We start from the raw sequence: 18,459 nt of genomic DNA on the forward strand, positions 1-18,459 counted from the left end.
ACCTTGAAAAACTACAACTACTTGCTAATTTTTCAAAAAACAAGCCCAAAACCCTTTCTAAAGACTGTTGATATCTAGTGGAAGCCATAGGAACTGCAATCTGGGAGGAATTCTTTTGAATATCCCATAGGCTGGCATTGAAATGGCCTCTGACCTAAAAAAAAGAAATTCTGGATGGATTCTCCTCGGGTTTTCACCTGCCATATCAGTTCTGTTATACTCACAGACATTATTTGAACAGTTTAAGAAACTTCAGAGGGTTTCTATCCAATGCTACCAATTATATGCATATCCATATCCAGTTTACTTTGGGCATGTAAGTCATCCGAACTTCCGAATACTGCCCCCTAGCCCAAAGAGGTTAAAGGCACAGTCAACTTAGTGTATGTAGGGGCCTCCCGGGTGACGCCGTGGTCTGCAGTGCTAGCTGTGCCACCAGAGACTCTCGGTTCGAGCCCAGGCTCTGTCGCAGCCGGCCGCGACCGGGAGGCCCCATGGGGCGGTGCACAATTGGCCCAGCATCCGGGTTAGGCCAGCAGGTCTTGTCTCATCGCGCACTAGCGACTCCTGTGGCGGGAGTCGCTGACCAGGTCGCTAGGTGTACAGTGTTTCCTCCGACAAATTGGTGCGGCTGGCTTCCCAAGTTGGATGCGCGCTGTGTTAAGCAGTGCGGCTTGGTTGGGTTGTGTTTCGGAGGACGCATGGCTCTCGACCTTCGCCTCTCCCGAGCCCGTACGGGAGTTGCAGCGATGAGACAAGACAGTAATTAGTAACAATTTAAAAATACATTTAAAAAACTTAGTGTATGTAAACTTCTGACCCACTGGAATTGTGATACAGTGAATTATAAGTTAAATAATCTGTCTGTAAACAATTGTTGGAAAAATTACTAGTGTCATGCACAAATTAGATGTCCTAACCGACTTGCCAAAACTATAGTTTGTTACAAAGACATTTGTGGAGTTGTTGAAAAACGAGTTTTAATGACTGTATATTCAAAGCTGTTTTTCCCGTAATTTAATCCTCCCGTGTATCATAGTTTTTGCATGCCTCACTAACGATGCCTTTTGCCTATTCCCTGCCTGTACTATCGGATTTCCTGTTATCAACCTATTGCCTGATCTCCCGGACGACATTATTTTTCTGCCTGTACTGTTGCCTTTCTGGACCCCCTGTGTATGACCTTCTGCCTGCCCTTGGACCCAGCTACCTGCCTCCTCCTGTGGTCCTTTACAAAGAAACACCTGCTGCGCCCTGCGCTTGAAACCAGCTCTATGTCTCCCATCATGTTCATTACAAAGGCTTAGATTGGCTACTTTGAAGAGCCTAAAATATAAAATATATTTTGATTTGTTTAACACTTTTTTGGTTACTACATGATTCCAGACAAAGACATGAATAATATTGCTTCAGGTTGTCTTACCAGCCAGGCTTATATACATTGGCAAATTATATAAATATTGGCACCCTTGATAAAGATGAGCAAAAAAAAGACAGTATAAACAAAATAATACAAATATTGAGCTATATTGTATGCTAAAAAAAGGGCTCAGATAAAGTCAATTTTTTTATTTGTTATTATCAATTTCATAAAAAACATCTAAATAAAGATAGGAGTCAAAAGTATTAGCTTGTTTTCAATACTCCAGCACTCTCCCTTTGCAAGGATAACGACACTGAGACTTTTTCTCAAATGTTTTATGAGATTGGAAAAAACGTTGGGAGCTACAGTATCTTAGACTATTCCTCCATACAGAATCTTTCCAGATCACTGATATCCTTTGTCTGCTCTTATGGACTGCCTTCTTCCATTCAAACCACATGTTTTCAATGTGGTTCAAGTCTGGAGACTGAGATGGCCATTACATTTTTTTGATTTTGTGGTTAATTTACCATTTCTTTGTGGAATTTGATTAGTGCTTGGGGTTATTGTCTTGCTGGAATATCTACTTGTGGCCAAGTGTCAACCTCTTGGTAGAGGTAACCCTGTTTTTGGCTAGTAATTTTGACCTCTATCTTTTTTTGTCACTTGTTAAGCAAAATCTCTCTCTGAGAAATTGTATTAGTATGAAATAATATAAGCACAGTATTTGTATTATTATTTATTTGATTGTCTTTTTTTCTTATCATTATCAAGGGTGACAATAATTATGGACCTGACTCTAAATCTACCATACTTATGCCAGATGTGAAATATACAGCAGGCCTACATGTCCACCATCTTATGCAGTCAGTTGAAACAGACAACAAAACTTCCAGTCTCCTACCAACCTTTTTATTTATTTTTAATTATTTAACCTTTATTTAACTAGGCAAGTCAGTTAAAGAGCAAATTCTTATTTACAATGACGGCTTCCAAAAGGCCTCCTGTGGGGACCGGATCTGGGATAAAAAATTTAAAATCAAAAACAAATATAGGACAAAACACACATCACGACAAGTAAGACACCACAACACTACATAAAGAGAGACCTAAAGACAACAACATAGCAAGGCAGCAACACATGGAAACACAGCATGGTAGCGACAACATGCCAACAACATGGTAGCAGCACAACATGGTAGCAGAACAAAACATGGTACAAACATTATCGGGCACAGACAACATCACAAAGGGCAAGAAGGTAGAGACAACAATACATCACGCGAAGCAGCCACAACTGTCAGTAGGCCTACATGTCCACCATCTTATTCAGTCAGTTAAAACAGACAAAACTTCCCGTCTCCTACTGTCTTTTTAGTTTTTTTATGACACCATTGTACCATCATCCACATGCAGTACATTTAATCATATCCATATCTACCCAGCATGGACATCTAACAGTAACATTAACTTATGACTGTAGATTCCAGGTCGAATAGATAGCCGCAGGCATCCGGCTCCGTTTACCCCACCAGAGTGAGTGTCTGGCTGTGGAATGTAGGCCACAGGGTGCCCTGGTTGGATGACTGGGCCATGGGTGTGAGACGAGAACAAGACAAGATCACTCCCAACAGGAGCCCGCTGCCCCTGGGGCATTGTGTGTGTGTGTGTGTGTATGTGTGTAGAGTGGATAGGTAGGGGGAAGGGCGGTGATGGCACAGATTTGACTGGTTCACTGGGTGCTAGCTCCACTCACTGCACCAAAATAATTCCCTTAGCTGCACAATTGGGTTGGACATTGAGCATGATGCTGAGTATATGGCTGCAGACAGGCTGCTTTGTGTGGGTAGTTGGAGGGCTGAAACAAGGGAAGGAATGAGCGAGAGAAAGCGAGAGTGAAAGAAAATAATTCTTACTTCAGTCTGAGGGAAACGGTCTGATTGGGTGATTGGGAGGTTGGCGACCAGGCGACAACGCTATTTTTCTAAAGTTAAGTCTCATTATGTGCGTGCTCTCATCATTGTGTCTCGGTGCGTTACGAGATGTGATGCTCTTAATTGATCCTAATTGGCACTGATAAACATTGAGTGGCTGTTGACCCACTAATAGAATAAACCTACTCTGGATTAGTGATGCATCCAGTCAATTGCATCAGTGGAGGTAGATATACGGTAGAGGAGACTAGTCATTTAGAAATGGGAATGGGTTCAAATCCTGTTGTTGCCCTCACCTGCACAAAATATAAATAAAGACATGGATAGTTTTAAGTAAGGTAGACTTAAGTATTAAGGTGTCTAGGCAATATGCCAAATATTGTGAATCTATCATGAATAAAGAGTGAATAATGTGAGCACGCACTCTCGCACTCACACACACTCTCACACTCTCGCACTCTCTCACACACACACACACTCTCACACACACACACACTCTCACACACACGCGCACACACACAGAGCTGTGAAAATACTGCTATTGCGACACAAGCAATTTCTGCTGACTGTGGGTGTCTGTGACATCGTTCATATACGAGGATGCATGCTGTGTTATGGTTAGGCATTAGCCTATGCACAGACACTAATCACAATAAAAGTGTTTCACTACGACATCACAATAGCTGCAATTCATTTCCCTGTGGGTCCGCCACAATAGCCTGGCCGAATGGAATCTGTCGAAACCACTGAATTACAGTAGCAGCCTGCGAGGGTCATGATTCTTCAGTAATGGCCATGATTCTTCAGTAATGGCCTGTGTGTGTGTGTGTGTGTGTGTGTGTGTGTGTGTGTGTGTGTGTGTGTGTGTGTGTGTGTGTGTGTGTGTGTGTGTGTGTGTGTGTGTGTGTGTGTGTGTACATGCATGTGTGTGCCTATTAGTGTCTTTTCCAGAAATACAACCAGGTAAACTTGTGAGCGGGGTAACCCAGCCAAGAGCTCATCCAGTACTGTATATCACCTGACCACTTTACAGCCAGTCAGATCCAGTGTTGCTGTAATAGTCTCCTAAGCCACTTAAGTGGCAGCAGCTTCTCCAGCAGCAGTGGTGTCGTATAGCCTGGATAAACAACACACACCAGCACAGTGCAGAGTGTACTGCATGCTACATGTTTACTGTCTATGAAGAGGAGGGCACAGTCTGGTGTGTGTACAGTATGTAACATTACACCTGCTCAGAAGAGGACAGGTTCAGTGGGTTAATGAGGGTCTCGTCTGGCACAAATGCACTGATCCACAGGAGACCAAGGAACAAGGCACCCAGGGAGGCTCAGGTTCCAGAGAGCAGGAGGGCCAGACACAACCAACACCCTGACCACACAACCACCCGCACAACGATCAAAACAACAACCTGAACCTGACACTCCGGGAGCTGAGCTCAGCTGAGGAAGAACACTGACACACAGGCTCACAAACAGACACACAAACACTAAAGAGGGACATTAATAACAGGGTGTGTGTGTATGTGTGTGTGTGTGTGTACAAAGAAAACACTCGAAGCAGCCTATGTACAAACAATTTACACGGGGATGAAAATCGGCCACTGCTGTGGGTACTCTGCTGTGTGTGTCTAGACATAAGGTTTTAGCTACTGTAAGTACATATAATTGTGTTTATCAGGGTGTGCATCCATATGAGTGTGTGTGTGTTCTGTGTTTGTAAGTGTGTGTCCTGGTATATGTATTGTGTATGTCTGTGTGTGTGTGTGTGTTGGTAAGTGTACGTGTCCTGGTATATGTATTGTGTGTGTGTTTGTAAGTGTATGTGTCCTGGTATATGTATTGTGTGTGTTGGTAAGTGTACGTGTCCTGGTATATGTATTGTGTGTGTGTTTGTAAGTGTATGTGTCCTGGTATATGTATTGTGTGTGTGTTTGTAAGTGTATGTGTCCTGGTATATGTATTGTGTGTGCTGGTAAGTGTACGTGTCCTGGTATATGTATTGTGTGTGTCTGTGTGTGTGTGTGTGTGTTGGTAAGTGTACGTGTCCTGGTATATGTATTGTGTGTCTGTGTGTTGGTAAGTGTATGTGTCCTGGTATATGTATTGTGTGTGTCGGTAAGTGTACGTGTCCTGGTATATGTATTGTGTGTGTGTTTGTAAGTGTACGTGTCCTGGTACATGTATTGTGTGTGTGTTTGTAAGTGAACGTGTCCTGGTATATGTATTGTGTGTGTGTTTGTAAGTGTACGTGTCCTGGTACATGTATTGTGTGTGTGTTTGTAAGTGTACGTCTCCTGGTACATGTATTGTGTGTGTGTTTGTAAGTGTACGTGTCCTGGTATATGTATTGTGTGTGTGTTTGTAAGTGTACGTGTCCTGGTATATGTATTGTGTGTGTGTTTGTAAGTGTACGTGTCCTGGTACATGTATTGTGTGTGTGTTTGTAAGTGAACGTGTCCTGGTATATGTATTGTGTGTGTGTGTTTGAGTAAGTGTGTGAGAGTATTATGACTGACTGAGTCAGAGAGACTGGCTCGGCAGTCTCAAATGGAGGTTGCTATGGAACATTTTCAACGCTGCAGGAGCTGTGTTTATTTTGCTTTATTCCGGAACAATGTGGACCGCCCTGACTTTCAACGCAGCAACTGTTTGCTTGCAGAGGAATACAGGGTCGAGGTGGCTTCTCTTAGAAAGCAAGTAGCGAACCTACACAAGCTACTTGGGAATCCACGCCTGTCTACTTATTATTTTTCTTCTACCCCAGTAGCAGGACGCTGTTCTGGTCTGGTGGAAGTGTCGCCCCTGTGTCGGCTCTCTACAGCCAGCTGGTCGGTACTTCTACGTGCTTCTACACCTGCATTGCTTGCTGTTTGGGGTTTTAGGCTGGGTTTCTGTACAGCACTTTGAGATATCAGCTGATGTACGAAGGGCTATATAAATACATTTGATTTGATTTGATTTACTGTGCATGGATCCCTGCCCGGAGGGGCCTCCCCCTTCCCTGAAGAATGGAGCTAGCAGGATGCTCCTGGATGATGGGGGATGTTCCTGTTCTCGACCCAACCAACCAGCCATGGAAATATGTCACTCATCCTGTATCATGGAGATACTGTATGTCACTCGCCGTGGAAGTTGAAAAAAACGTCCTCTGGCTAAGAGGGCCTCCTTGGAGATGTTAAGTCCGGACCGGACACAGACCAGAAACGGCTTTGCTGCCCTGGATCCAGAGGTTCCGGCCCCTTCTGCCCTAGTGGTGTGGTCATGTACCATAAAGAGGGATTTAGGAAAATTACAATTGGCTCAGAACATGGCAGCATGGCTGGCCCTTAAAAGTACACAGGGAGCTAACATTAATGATATTTTTATAGAACCTTTATTTAACTAGGCAAGTCAGTTAAGAACAAATTCTTATTTACAATGACGGCCTACCAAAAGACAAAAGCCCTCCTGCAGGGATGGGGGCTGGGATTAAACATTTTAAATCAATTAAATAAAAATATTGGACAAAACACACATCACGACAAGAGAGACAACACTACATAAAGAGAGTCCTAAGACAACAACATAGCATGGGAGCAACACATGACAACACAACATGGCAGAAGCACAGGGTACAAACATTATTGGGCACAGACAACAGCACAAAGGGAAAGAAGGTAGAGATAACAATACATCACACAAAGCAGCCACAACTGTCAGTAATAGTGTCCATGATTGAGTCTTTGAATTAAGAGATTGAGATAACTGTCCAGTTTGAGTGTTTGTTGCAGCTCGTTCCAGTCGCTAGCTGCAGCGAACTGAAAAGACAAGAGACCCAGGGTTGTGTGTGCTTTGGGGACCATTAACAGAATGTGACTGGCAGAATGGGTGTTGTATGTGGAGAATCAGGGCTGCAGTAGATATCTCAGATAGGGGGGAGTGAGGCCTCAGAGGGTTTTATAAATAAGCATCAACCAGTGGGTCTTGCGACGGGTATACAGAGATGACCATGATATGCATGTCAATCTCTAATGGCTCAAAGTGGAAGAGAGATTGACTTCATCACTACTTGTTTTTGTAAGAAGTGTTGACAAGCTGAATGTACCAAGCTGTCTGTTTAACTTACTAGCACACAGCTCGGACACCCATGCATACCCCACAAGACATGACACCAGAGGTCTCTTCACAGTCCCCAAGTCCAGAACAGACCATGGGAGGCGCACAGTACTACATAGAGTCATGGCTACATGTAACTCTATTCCACATCATGTAACTGATGCAAGCAGTAGAATCAGATGAAAAAAAACAGGTAAAAATATACCTTATGGAACAGCGGGAACTGTGAACAGATACTCACAATGGTACAGACAAACGCATTCACACACAAGAGTTAGCACATGCACTCTACAAACATGCACATTGTAATATTGTTGTATGGTGGCATTATACATTTAAGCAATAAGGCCTGGTGGTGTGTGGTTTATGGCCAATATACCACGGCTAAGGGCTGTTCTTATGCACGATGCAATGCGGAGTGCCTGGACACAGCCCTTAGTCATGGTATATTGGCCATATATCACAAAACCCCTGAGGTGCCTTTTGCTATCATAAACTGGTTACCAACATAATTGCAGTAAAAATAAATGTTTTGTAATACCCATGGTATATGGTCGGATATACCACGGCTTTCAGGCAATCAGCATTCAGGGCTCGAAACACCCAGTTTATAATTTGTATTCTAGACATGTAGTTGTGTAATAACATTATATGATGTACTGTTTTATCTTTTGTTTTATATATAACGTAAGTGCCTTAATGTGTTTGGACCCCAGTAAGAGTAGCTCAGCTGATGGGGATCCCTAATAAATACAAATACAGACAGTAGTCATGAGGGAGCAGTATTTAGCTGTGGCAGACAGACAGACAGACACTCTGCAGGGCGGCCTCTGCTCTGGCCAGATAACAGCTACAAGGATATGAGCCCCCACACCGTGTGACTGGGATCAAATGAGCACCCAGCCCAGCCATAGGGGAGCAGCGGGACATCGCAAGTGCACGCGCGTACAGATACACACACGCACAAGGACACACATGTACACAAACCGTGCACACATACAGAACCAGTCAACATTTTGGGCACACCTACCCATTGCAGGGTTTTTCTTTTTTAAAACTTTTTTCTACACTGTAGAATAATAGTGAACACTTCAAAACTATGAAATAATACATGAAATCATTTAGTAACATAAAGGTGTTACAAAAATCTAACTATATTTTATATTTGAGATGTAAGGGCTATTTGACCAAGAAGGAGTGTGATGGAGTGCTGCATCAGATGACCTGGCCTCCACAATCACACAACCTCAACCCAACTGAGATGATTTAGGATGAGTCGGACTGCAGGAATTTTTTAAAATGTATTTTACCTTTATTTTACTAGGCAAGTCAGTTAAGAACAAATTATAATTTTCAGTGATGGCCTAGGAACAGTGGGTTAACTGCCTGTTCAGGGGCAGAACGACAGATTTGTACCTTGTCAGCTCAGGGGTTTGAACTTGCAACCTTCCGGTTACTAGTCCAACACTCTAACCACTAGGCTACCCTGCCCCTGCTGTCATCAAGGCAAAGGGTGGCTACTTTGAAAAATCTCAAATATAACATATATTTTGATTTGTTGAACACTTTTTTGATTACCACGTAATTCCATATGTGTTATTTCATAGTTTTGATGTCTTCACTATTATTCTACAATGTAGACAATAATAAAAATAATAAAAACCTTGAATGAGTAGGTGTCCAAACTTTTGACTGGTACGCACACAAACAACACATACCTCTAAGACACACTAAGAGCCTGATTTACCCAACAACTTTGGCTTATAATGTTAACGTTAATTCAGGAGAATCAACAGTTCCTCTTTCATACAGAAAATCTATGCAGTTTAGACAGTCTATTCACCGTCAACATCATAATTGGAAATCCTTCAACGGCAAGATGAAAACAATAGTCTAGCCTCAATTTTCTACAGTTTACTTTTTTTCACCTGAAGAGGGCAGTGTTTCTATTAGGAAAATCTACAGTGAGAACGTATAGTACAGTATAATGCGGTATGCATGTGGGAGCAGCAGACTAAAAGTGAGGAACGCTTGGAGGGATCCCGCTTTTGATTAGTTGTCAAATAAAACTGCTTTCATTTCACTTGAAGCACAAGAATATGGTACAGCGTATGTCATCTAGGTTGGATAACTACATTGCATCGTAAGAAATAATGTCACATCTAATTGTAGAGATAACGTAAGATTGGGAACCATGTCTGACGAGGCTGAAAACATCAAATCAATGGACATGTGTGTGTGTGTGTGTGTGTGTGTGTGTGAGGGGGATGGAACTGGCTCTAGAGGGGGTGATGGGCACAACTCCCCACCATGTCACTACCAATCAAATCCCAGTGGTTAGACTGGGAGACATACAATGATGGGAGATGGAGGGAAGGAGGGAGGAGAGATAGATACAGACAGACAGGGGAGGGGAGGGGAGGAGAAATCATATTGCATCAGAAATGAAATAGAGTTAAATATTACACACACAAAGACAGAGAGAGAAATACAGAAAGGGAAGACTGAGCAAAATAGGAAGCAGAAGAGGAGGAGGAGGAGGAAAAGGAGGAGAGGAATCCAGACATACAGAAAAGCAGCCTAGGGAGGGGGAGAAGAGAGAGAAGGGAAGAAAAGGGAGAGAGATAGACTGGTAGCCCATCCCTCCCCCAGCCCTCTTTTCCACATGGCAGCCTCTGCCTGCTTATAGAGTTCAGAGCCTAATGGAGGGGAGCTAAGTCCATGGCCACTCAGCGGATAAACGTCTGTGTTTCTCAGAGAGAAATAGAGCGATGGAGACCGGCGACACTGCATGGATGCTTTTGTGGGATGTGTTCAGGCAGAATGACACAGGGCCATGGTGGTGGTGGCACCACACTGGTGGCCTCTCTGTCACAGAGCACAGTGACTTCAGTCAACTTAACCTTCAGCCATTTAACCTCTTGAAGCTAGGGGGCACTATTTTTATGTTTGGAGAAATAAAGTCCCAAAGTAAACGGCCTATTTCTCAGGACCAGATGCTAGAATATGCATATAATTGACAGATTATGATAGAAAACACTCTAAAGTTTCCAAAACTGTCAAAATTTTGTCTGCGAGTTAAACAGAACTGATATTGCAGGCTAAAACCTGAGGAAAATCCAATCAGGAAGTGCCCCTGTTTTTGAAACCTCTGTTGTTATGCATCCCTATTGCCCATTTAAAGGGATATCCATCAGATTCCTTTTTTCTATGGCTTCCCTAAGGTGTCAACAGCCTTTAGACATAGTTTCAGGCTTTTATTTTGAAGAATGAGCGTGAACGACCACATTGCGTAAGTGGATAGGTGGAGGCTCTCAGAGTGAGTTGTGCGCAAAAGAGAAAGGCAGTCATTTTTACTCCCGGGCCTAGTGAAAAGCCAACTGTCCCGGTTGATATATTATCAAATATATATTTGAAAAACACCCTGAGGGTTGATTATAAAAAACGTTTGACATTTTTCTGTGGACATAATGGATATAATTTGGAATTTTTTTCTGCGTTGTCGTGACCGCTCTTTCCGGTGGATTCCTGGGCATAACGCACCAAACTAACGTAGGTATTTGGATATAAAAAATATCTTTATGGAACAAAAGGAACATTTGTTGTCTAACTGGGAGTCTCGTGAGTGAAAACATCCGAAGTTCATCAAAAGGTAAACGATTAATTTGATTGCTTTTCTGATTTTCGAGACCAAGTTACCTGATGCTAAGTGTACTTATAGTTTTGTCGAGCGATCGATAAACTTACACAAACGCTTGTATTGCTTTCGCTGTAAAGCATAATTTCTAAATCTGAGACGACAGGTGGATTAACAAAAGGCTATGCTGTGTTTTGCAATATTGCACTTGTGATTTCATAAATATGAATATTTTCTAGTAATATTATTTGACTGTGGCGCTATGCTATTCAGCGTTGCTGATGACAATTATACCGGATCCGAGATGGGTGGTTCAGAGAGGTTAACGCCACCACCACGCAGCACTTTATTGGATCACCCCACTGTAAATACAGGGAAAGATGACCCGCTAACAACCGCTGTCCATCCATACAGGGCTGAAATGTGTATCTTTGACATCCCTATGTTGTGTCTTTGGCTATGCCGGATTAATATCACCTGTTTGAGCTAATGATGTAAATGTAATTAACTAGAGTCGGGCACCACAAAATAATATTTATAGAGCTCTTCCGAATAAACTCTTAAAGACCTAGTAATATTTTACATCAATAGCAGTCAATATCAATCGTCATCTTAATTCAGTCTCATCTGAAAGTTGTAAATTCTTGGTTATCTGCACGAACCCTGGCTAACAATTTGAATCAGCAATACAAAATTGGGTTTAATTATTTATTTACTAAATACCTAACTAATCACACAGAATTCCACATACACATAATTAAATCATAACTTGATTACAAATTACGTCATAAAGGAAAACGTCCCTAGCGGGCGGAACAGATATGACAGCTTGTTACACAAAGGAAAAGGGCTGGGTTTGAGTGAAAGAGCGGGAAAACTGAGGGACACAGGGAGAAACTGTGCTATCGTAAATACAGTATCTGATGCATTCTAAATTACCGCCCATTTGGAAAAGGAAAATGCAATAAATATTTACTCTGAGCTGCGCTTCGGTAGGTTGGTGGTAGATGGAAGGCCATGTTGCCAAACCAAGTCCTTTGAAGAATGTCTCTGGTTGTCAATTGGATACGTTGTAGTAACGTCGTTGGGTGATAGACGGGATACTCTGTCTGTTCCTTCCTAACCCTCGTCGCATCTGCTGTTGCTAACTCAACGGCTAGGAGGTATCACTTCTGTAGTGAATAAGAGTTCAAAGTTCATACCATTCGCAACCAAAGCTCACGCTGATGTTGGCTTCGTTCTGTAGTTATTATCTGAACCATTCTGACATAGGACCGTCGTCCTACATCCTCGGAACAGGAGGTTATATTGTCGTCAAGGGCTTATATAGGAAAGGGAGAGGAGGGCGTGTTTGAAAAGTTTTATAGCCCATGTCCCTTCACAGGGGCGGGCCACTGATTGAGCAGAGCCCTGTCTTATGAAAACCCAATTCTCACATTTTAGAAGCTAAAATCACATTTCATCCCATCACGAATAATTTCATATTCAAACATTTAAATTGAACAACAATTCCATATGAATCCGATAACTCTGATGTGTAGACTTTCCACTGTAGAGTTTATGTCATCTTATCATTGATGAGAATGTCTCAGATGACAACCGAACTGACATCATATTCATTAAGTACCACCGCATATGTTCAATTGGTCACATTTCCAGAATATAGTTAATTTCCCCCCACCTTCTGATGTTCCCAGAATCTCTATGTTAACCAAGGGTTTTGCAAATGTAACCTCAGTAGGGTAGAGAGAGGAGAAAGGTGGAAAGAGGTATTTATGACTGTCATAAACCTACCCCCCAGGCCAACGTCACGACACCTATAACACTTTATTCCAACACAGAGACACTCACTCCAGCACAGAACAGTAACATTACTCAACAACAAATAGACTTCACAAAATGAATGTCTCTAATGGGGGCCAACATGTAGCCTACTGCTTCCCCATGGGTCTCTCTGTTGCAGTACATGATCCTTTCAAGAAGAGAGGTCTTACTTTTAACACTGAGCTTTAAAAAAATGGACATTGGAGAACACAGACATTCCAGGATAAAGAGGGGGTCTTCCATTTGACCCTGAGATCCATGTATAAAGCCATGAAACATGGGGGTCTTCAGTGACTTACTTTTGACGTTGAGGTACATGGACTTGCTGACGTCAGCTCCCACGTCATTGCTGACCTTACACAAGTAGTAGCCGCTGTCCTCCTCCAGCACGTGTTTGATTAGCAGAGAGCCGTTGACCAGCACCTGGATACGGAAGCCTGAGTTCAGGGCTATAGGCTGGAACTGGGGAACCCCTGCACCTGGGGACGGAGAGAGAGAAAGGGAGGGGTGGATGGAGGGAGGGAGAGGAGGAAGGGGAGGTGTAAGATGTTTTAATAACACCCTTTGCATTGTTTATGATCAAATTAAGAGAAATTGCTACATAATGGATGGATGTTTTGCATCAAAAAACATTAAGAGTACATTTCCTTTTACTCTGTTATCGTAATGTGAGAAGCTGTTGCTTTCCTTTCTCTTACTGTTGGTTTAGACTTACAGTACAGTGCTGCACTTTCACCATTCAACCTCAAGGCTGTGGACACTGTTTGCTGTGTTGGCTAAACGAATGATCTATAATAAAAAAAGCTTTCCGTAGAACACACAATGTTGTGTTTACGCAATTCAGCAAGATAGTCAGAGGAGTAGAAATGGAAGATGCACAGTTACAAAATAACTCTGTTCTCCTCAATCATGAACCCAGTGTGTATACAGATCATCATAGTGGTCAGAAGCAAGTAGCTTCTAAATAATGCTGGAATGTGTTCAGCAGGGTACACTGTACTGTAGCAAAACGTTTTGCAATGGAAAATGAACATGTGTGTTCTAATTGGACAGGTTCAGGCAGTACCACACCATTTCACTCCATGTCAAGACATTTACTCTCTACTAAACACCACCCTTGTAAACTGAGAGTACAAAAACATTAGGAACACCTGCTCTTTCCATGACAGAGTGGCCAGGTGAATCCAGGTGAAAACTATGACCCCTTATTGATGTCACTTGTTCAATCCACTTCAATCAGTGAAGGGGAGGAGACAGGTTAAAGAATTGAAACATGGATTGTGTACGTGTGCCGAGAGTGAATGGCACATATTGACCCTTTTTTTTTAGGGGGTAGATCATCTTTAATATTGCAGATAGATTTTAGCTTTCATCAATCGAATATCTCTGGAGAGACCTGAAAATAGCTGTACAGCGATGCTCCCCATCTAAACTGACAGAGCTTAAGAGGATCTGCAGAGAAGAATGGGAGAAACTCCCCAAATACAGTTGCGCCAAGCTTGTAGCGTCAAACCCAAGAAGACTCGACTCGAGGATGAAATCACTGCCAAAGGTGCTTCAACAAAGTTCTGAGTAAAGGGTCTAGGTATTCTTATGTAAATATGATATTTCCAATTTTTTTATGATACATTTGCAAGAATTTCTAAAAACCTGTTTGTGCTTTGTCATTACGGGGTATTGTGTGTAGATTAAGGAGAGAAAAAAAACAATTGAATCTATTTTAGAATAAGGCTGTAACGTATCAAAAATGTGGAAAACGTCAAGGGGTTTGAAAACTTTCGTAATGAACTGTATTTTTGTTAGCTGCATGTCTGACATAACTCCACTAATGCTAAACTCAGCAACAACAAAAAAGAAAGGTCCCTTTTTCAGGACCCTGTCTTTCAAAGATCATTCGTCCAAATAACTTCACAGATCTTCATTGTAAAGGGTTAAAACACTGTTTCCCATGTTTGTTCATTGATCCATAAACAATTAATGAACATGCACCTGTGGAACGGTCGTTAAGACACTAACAAATTACAGACAATTTACAGTAGGCAATTAATGTCACATTTATGAAAACTGTAGAAAGAGGCCTTTCTACTGACTCTGAAAAACACCAAAAGAAAGATGCCCAGGGTCCCTGCTCCTCTGCGTGAACATGCCTTAGGCATGCTGCAAGGAGACATGAGGACTGCAGATGTGGCCAGGGCAATAAATTGCAATGTCCGTAATGTGAGACGCCTAAGACAGCGCTACAGGGAGACAGAAAGGACAGCTGATTGTCCTTGCAGTGCCAGACCACGTGTAACAACACCTGCACAGGATCGGTACATCCGAACATCACACCTGCGGGACAGGTACAGGATGGAAACAACAACTGCCCGAGTTACGCCAGGAACGCACAATCCCTCCACCAGACTGTCCGCAATAGACTGAGATAGTGTGGACTGAGGGCATGTAGGTTCTCACCAGACATCACCGGCAACAACGTCGCCTATGGGCAAAAACCCACCGCTGCAGGACTAGACAGGACTGGCAAAAAGTGCTCTTCACTGACGAATCGCAGTTTTGTCTCACCAGGGGTGATAGTCGGATGCGCATTCATCGCCGAAGGAATGAGTGTTTCACCGCGGCCTGTACTCTGAAGCGGGACGAGGTGGAGGGTCCGTCATGGTCTGAGACGGTGTGTCACAGCATCATCGGATTGAGCTTGTTGTCATTGCAGGCAATCTCAACGCTGTGTGTTACAAGGAAGACATCCTTCTCCCTCATGTGGTACCCTTCCTGCAGGTTCATCCTGACATGACCCTTCAGCATGACAATGCCACCAGCCATACTGCTCGTTCTGTGTGTGATTTCCTTCAAGAAAGGAATGTCAGTATTCTGCCATGGCCAGCGAAGAGCCGAAATTCATCCTATTGAGCACGTCTGGGATCTGTTGGATTGGAGGGTGAGGGCTAGGGCCATTCGCCCCAGAAATGCCCGGGAACTTGCAGGTGCCTTGGAGGAAGAGTGGGGACACATCTCACAGCAAGAACTGGCAAATCTGGTGCAGTCCATGAGGAAGAGCACTTGCTCATGCAGCACTTAATGCAACTGATGGCCACACCAGACACTGACTGTTAGTTTGATTATGAACCCCCCTTTGATCAGGGACACATTATTCAATTTATTATTCATTTTCCACATGTCTGTGGAACTTGTTCAGCTTATGTCTCAGTTGTTGATTCTTGTTATGTTCATACAAACATTTACACAGAGACAGGAAGGTTTTAGTTCGCAAAAACAACTTTACTAAGACAGAAAATAAACATAAAGAAAATCACTTAGGTTTGGCTCAGTCCTTCTTCTCTACTGTGGCTTGGTGTCGATCTCTCCCAGTTCTCTCCCGCGGTGTGCCACCATGCTTCTTTTATTTGGCCTCCGCGACTGGTTGGCACTTTCCTCTAATTACCTTCACTTAGAGCTGTCCATGTCGGGGTGCCCAGCTCCCGTATTCCCAGCAGAGGGAGCCAACATCGCCTCACGTACCTCCCCTCTATTACCATCCCCTGGGGTAGACCTCCTGGGATACCACAACATGTTAAGTTTGCTGAAAATAAACGCAGTTAACAGTGAGAAGAAGTTTCTTTTTTTTTGTTAATTTAAGATATCATTTGCAAAGATTCTATAAAATTCTATAACATTTCAAAAAAATAATATTATTTTAATCTTTTATTCAATTACTATATTTGAGTTTAACCTCTCTGGTACAAGACGCTAGCGTCCCACCTCGACAACAGCCGACAACAGCCTGTGAAATTTTTAAAAGGCTTTACTGCGAAAGCACACCATGTGATTATGTTAGGTCAGCACCTAGTCACAGAAAACCATACAGCCATTTTTCCAGCCAAAGAGAGGAGTCACAAAAAGCAGAAATAGAGAAAAATGAATCACTAACCTTTGATGATCTTCATCAGATTGCACTCATAGGACTTCATGTTACACAATACATGCATGTTTTGTTCGATAAAGTTCATATTTATATCAAAAAATCTCAGTTTACATTGGCGCGTTATGGTCAGAAATGCATTGCCTCACACAAACATCCGGTGAAAGTGTAGAGCCACATCAAATTACAGAAATACTCATCATAAACATTGATAAGCGATAAACTTCTCCTTAATGCAACCGCTGTGTCAGATTTCAAAAAGGCTTTACGGAGAAAGCACACTACAATTATGTTAGGTCTGCACCTAGCCACAGAAACCCATACAGCCATTTTCCAGCCAAGGAGAGTGTCACAAAAGTCAGAAATAGCATTAAGATTAATCACCTACCTTTGATGATCTTCATCTGGTGGCACTCCCAGGTCTCCATGTTAGACAATAAATGTTATTTTTGTTCGATAATGTCCCTCTTTATGACCAAATACCTCCGTTTTGTTCGCGAGTTTTGTCCAGTAATCCGAATGCTTATTGCGCGTGCACTAATAAAAAGTACAATAAAAGTTAGTAGAAACATGCCACACGATGTTTAAAATCAATCCTCCGGTTGTTTTTGTCATAAATAAGAAATAATATTTCAACCGGACAAAAGCTTCGTCAATAGGAAAGGAGAAACAAGAAAGGCGCGTTCCCGATCAGGCACATGGCTGATGGATGGAAATTTCCACTGGCCACTGATTGAAAGTGCTGTATCTCCCTCATTGTTCAGAGTAAAAGCCTGAAACAATGCCTAAAGACTGGCCACATGTAGAGGAAGCCATAGAACTCATGAACTGGGTCTTTGTATGGTGGATAGGCTTTCAATGGAAAAACAGCCTTTGAAAATAATAGTACTTCCTGGTTGGATTTTCCTCGGGTTTTCGCCTGCCATATTAGATCTGTTATACTCACATACATTATTATAACAGTTTTGGAAACTTTAGAGTGTTTTCTATCCAAATCTACTAATTATATGCATATCCTATCTTCTGTGCCTGAGTATCAGGCAGTTTAATTTGGGCACGCTTTTCATCCAAAATTCTGAATGCTGCCCCCTACCCTAGTGACGTTAACCACAATTTATGTTGTATTATTTGTTCTTTCTCTTATGGTGGATTCAACTGAAATTGCAACCTTTCTATGGCTTGTTTAAAAATATAAATATTTTGGAGATTATTTCATTATTTCATCTGAATAAAGGGAAAGGGCCATTCTTGAACATGGGGTGAGACAGTTTTACTAATCTGCTATAGAACCAGTTTTAAGTGTAACTTCTGTATGACTGACGCCTGTATGACTGACGCCATTTCTAACCCCTTGATATTATTGTTGGATCTGATTTTAATAGCTAACATTTCATGGCCATAATAAATAGATACACAGATAGTGGACAACCTTGTTTTACTCCTCTTAACAGTTTAAAACTTTCCGAGAAGTAGCCATTATTTACTATTTTACACATAGGGTTACTATGCATAACTTTAGCCCATTTTATAAGAGATTCTCCAGGCATTTATATATATCAATTCCAGTCGCACTTAATCAAAAGCCTTTTCAAAGTCAGCTATGAATACCAGGCCTGATTTCCCAGATGTTCATAGTGTTGTTCATATTGTTTCCAGTACTTGTCCTATATTATCTCCAATATATCGTCCAT

General features: G+C 42.2%; 1 protein-coding gene across 2 annotated transcripts in view; it reads right to left on the reverse strand.

Moving 5' to 3' along the window:
• Window positions 1-18,459, reverse strand: part of dscama (Down syndrome cell adhesion molecule a) — a 222,492-nt gene that overhangs the window by 31,007 nt on the left and 173,026 nt on the right. For both annotated transcript variants that reach the window (XM_031808380.1, XM_031808379.1), the window contains exon 11: window positions 13,152-13,331. In XM_031808380.1, coding sequence (XP_031664240.1) covers window positions 13,152-13,331 — 180 coding nt within the window. The remainder of the gene's footprint in view (window positions 1-13,151; window positions 13,332-18,459) is intronic.

The sequence above is a fragment of the Oncorhynchus kisutch genome, linkage group LG28, assembly GCF_002021735.2.
Source record: "Oncorhynchus kisutch isolate 150728-3 linkage group LG28, Okis_V2, whole genome shotgun sequence".
Taxonomy (NCBI): domain Eukaryota; kingdom Metazoa; phylum Chordata; class Actinopteri; order Salmoniformes; family Salmonidae; genus Oncorhynchus; species Oncorhynchus kisutch.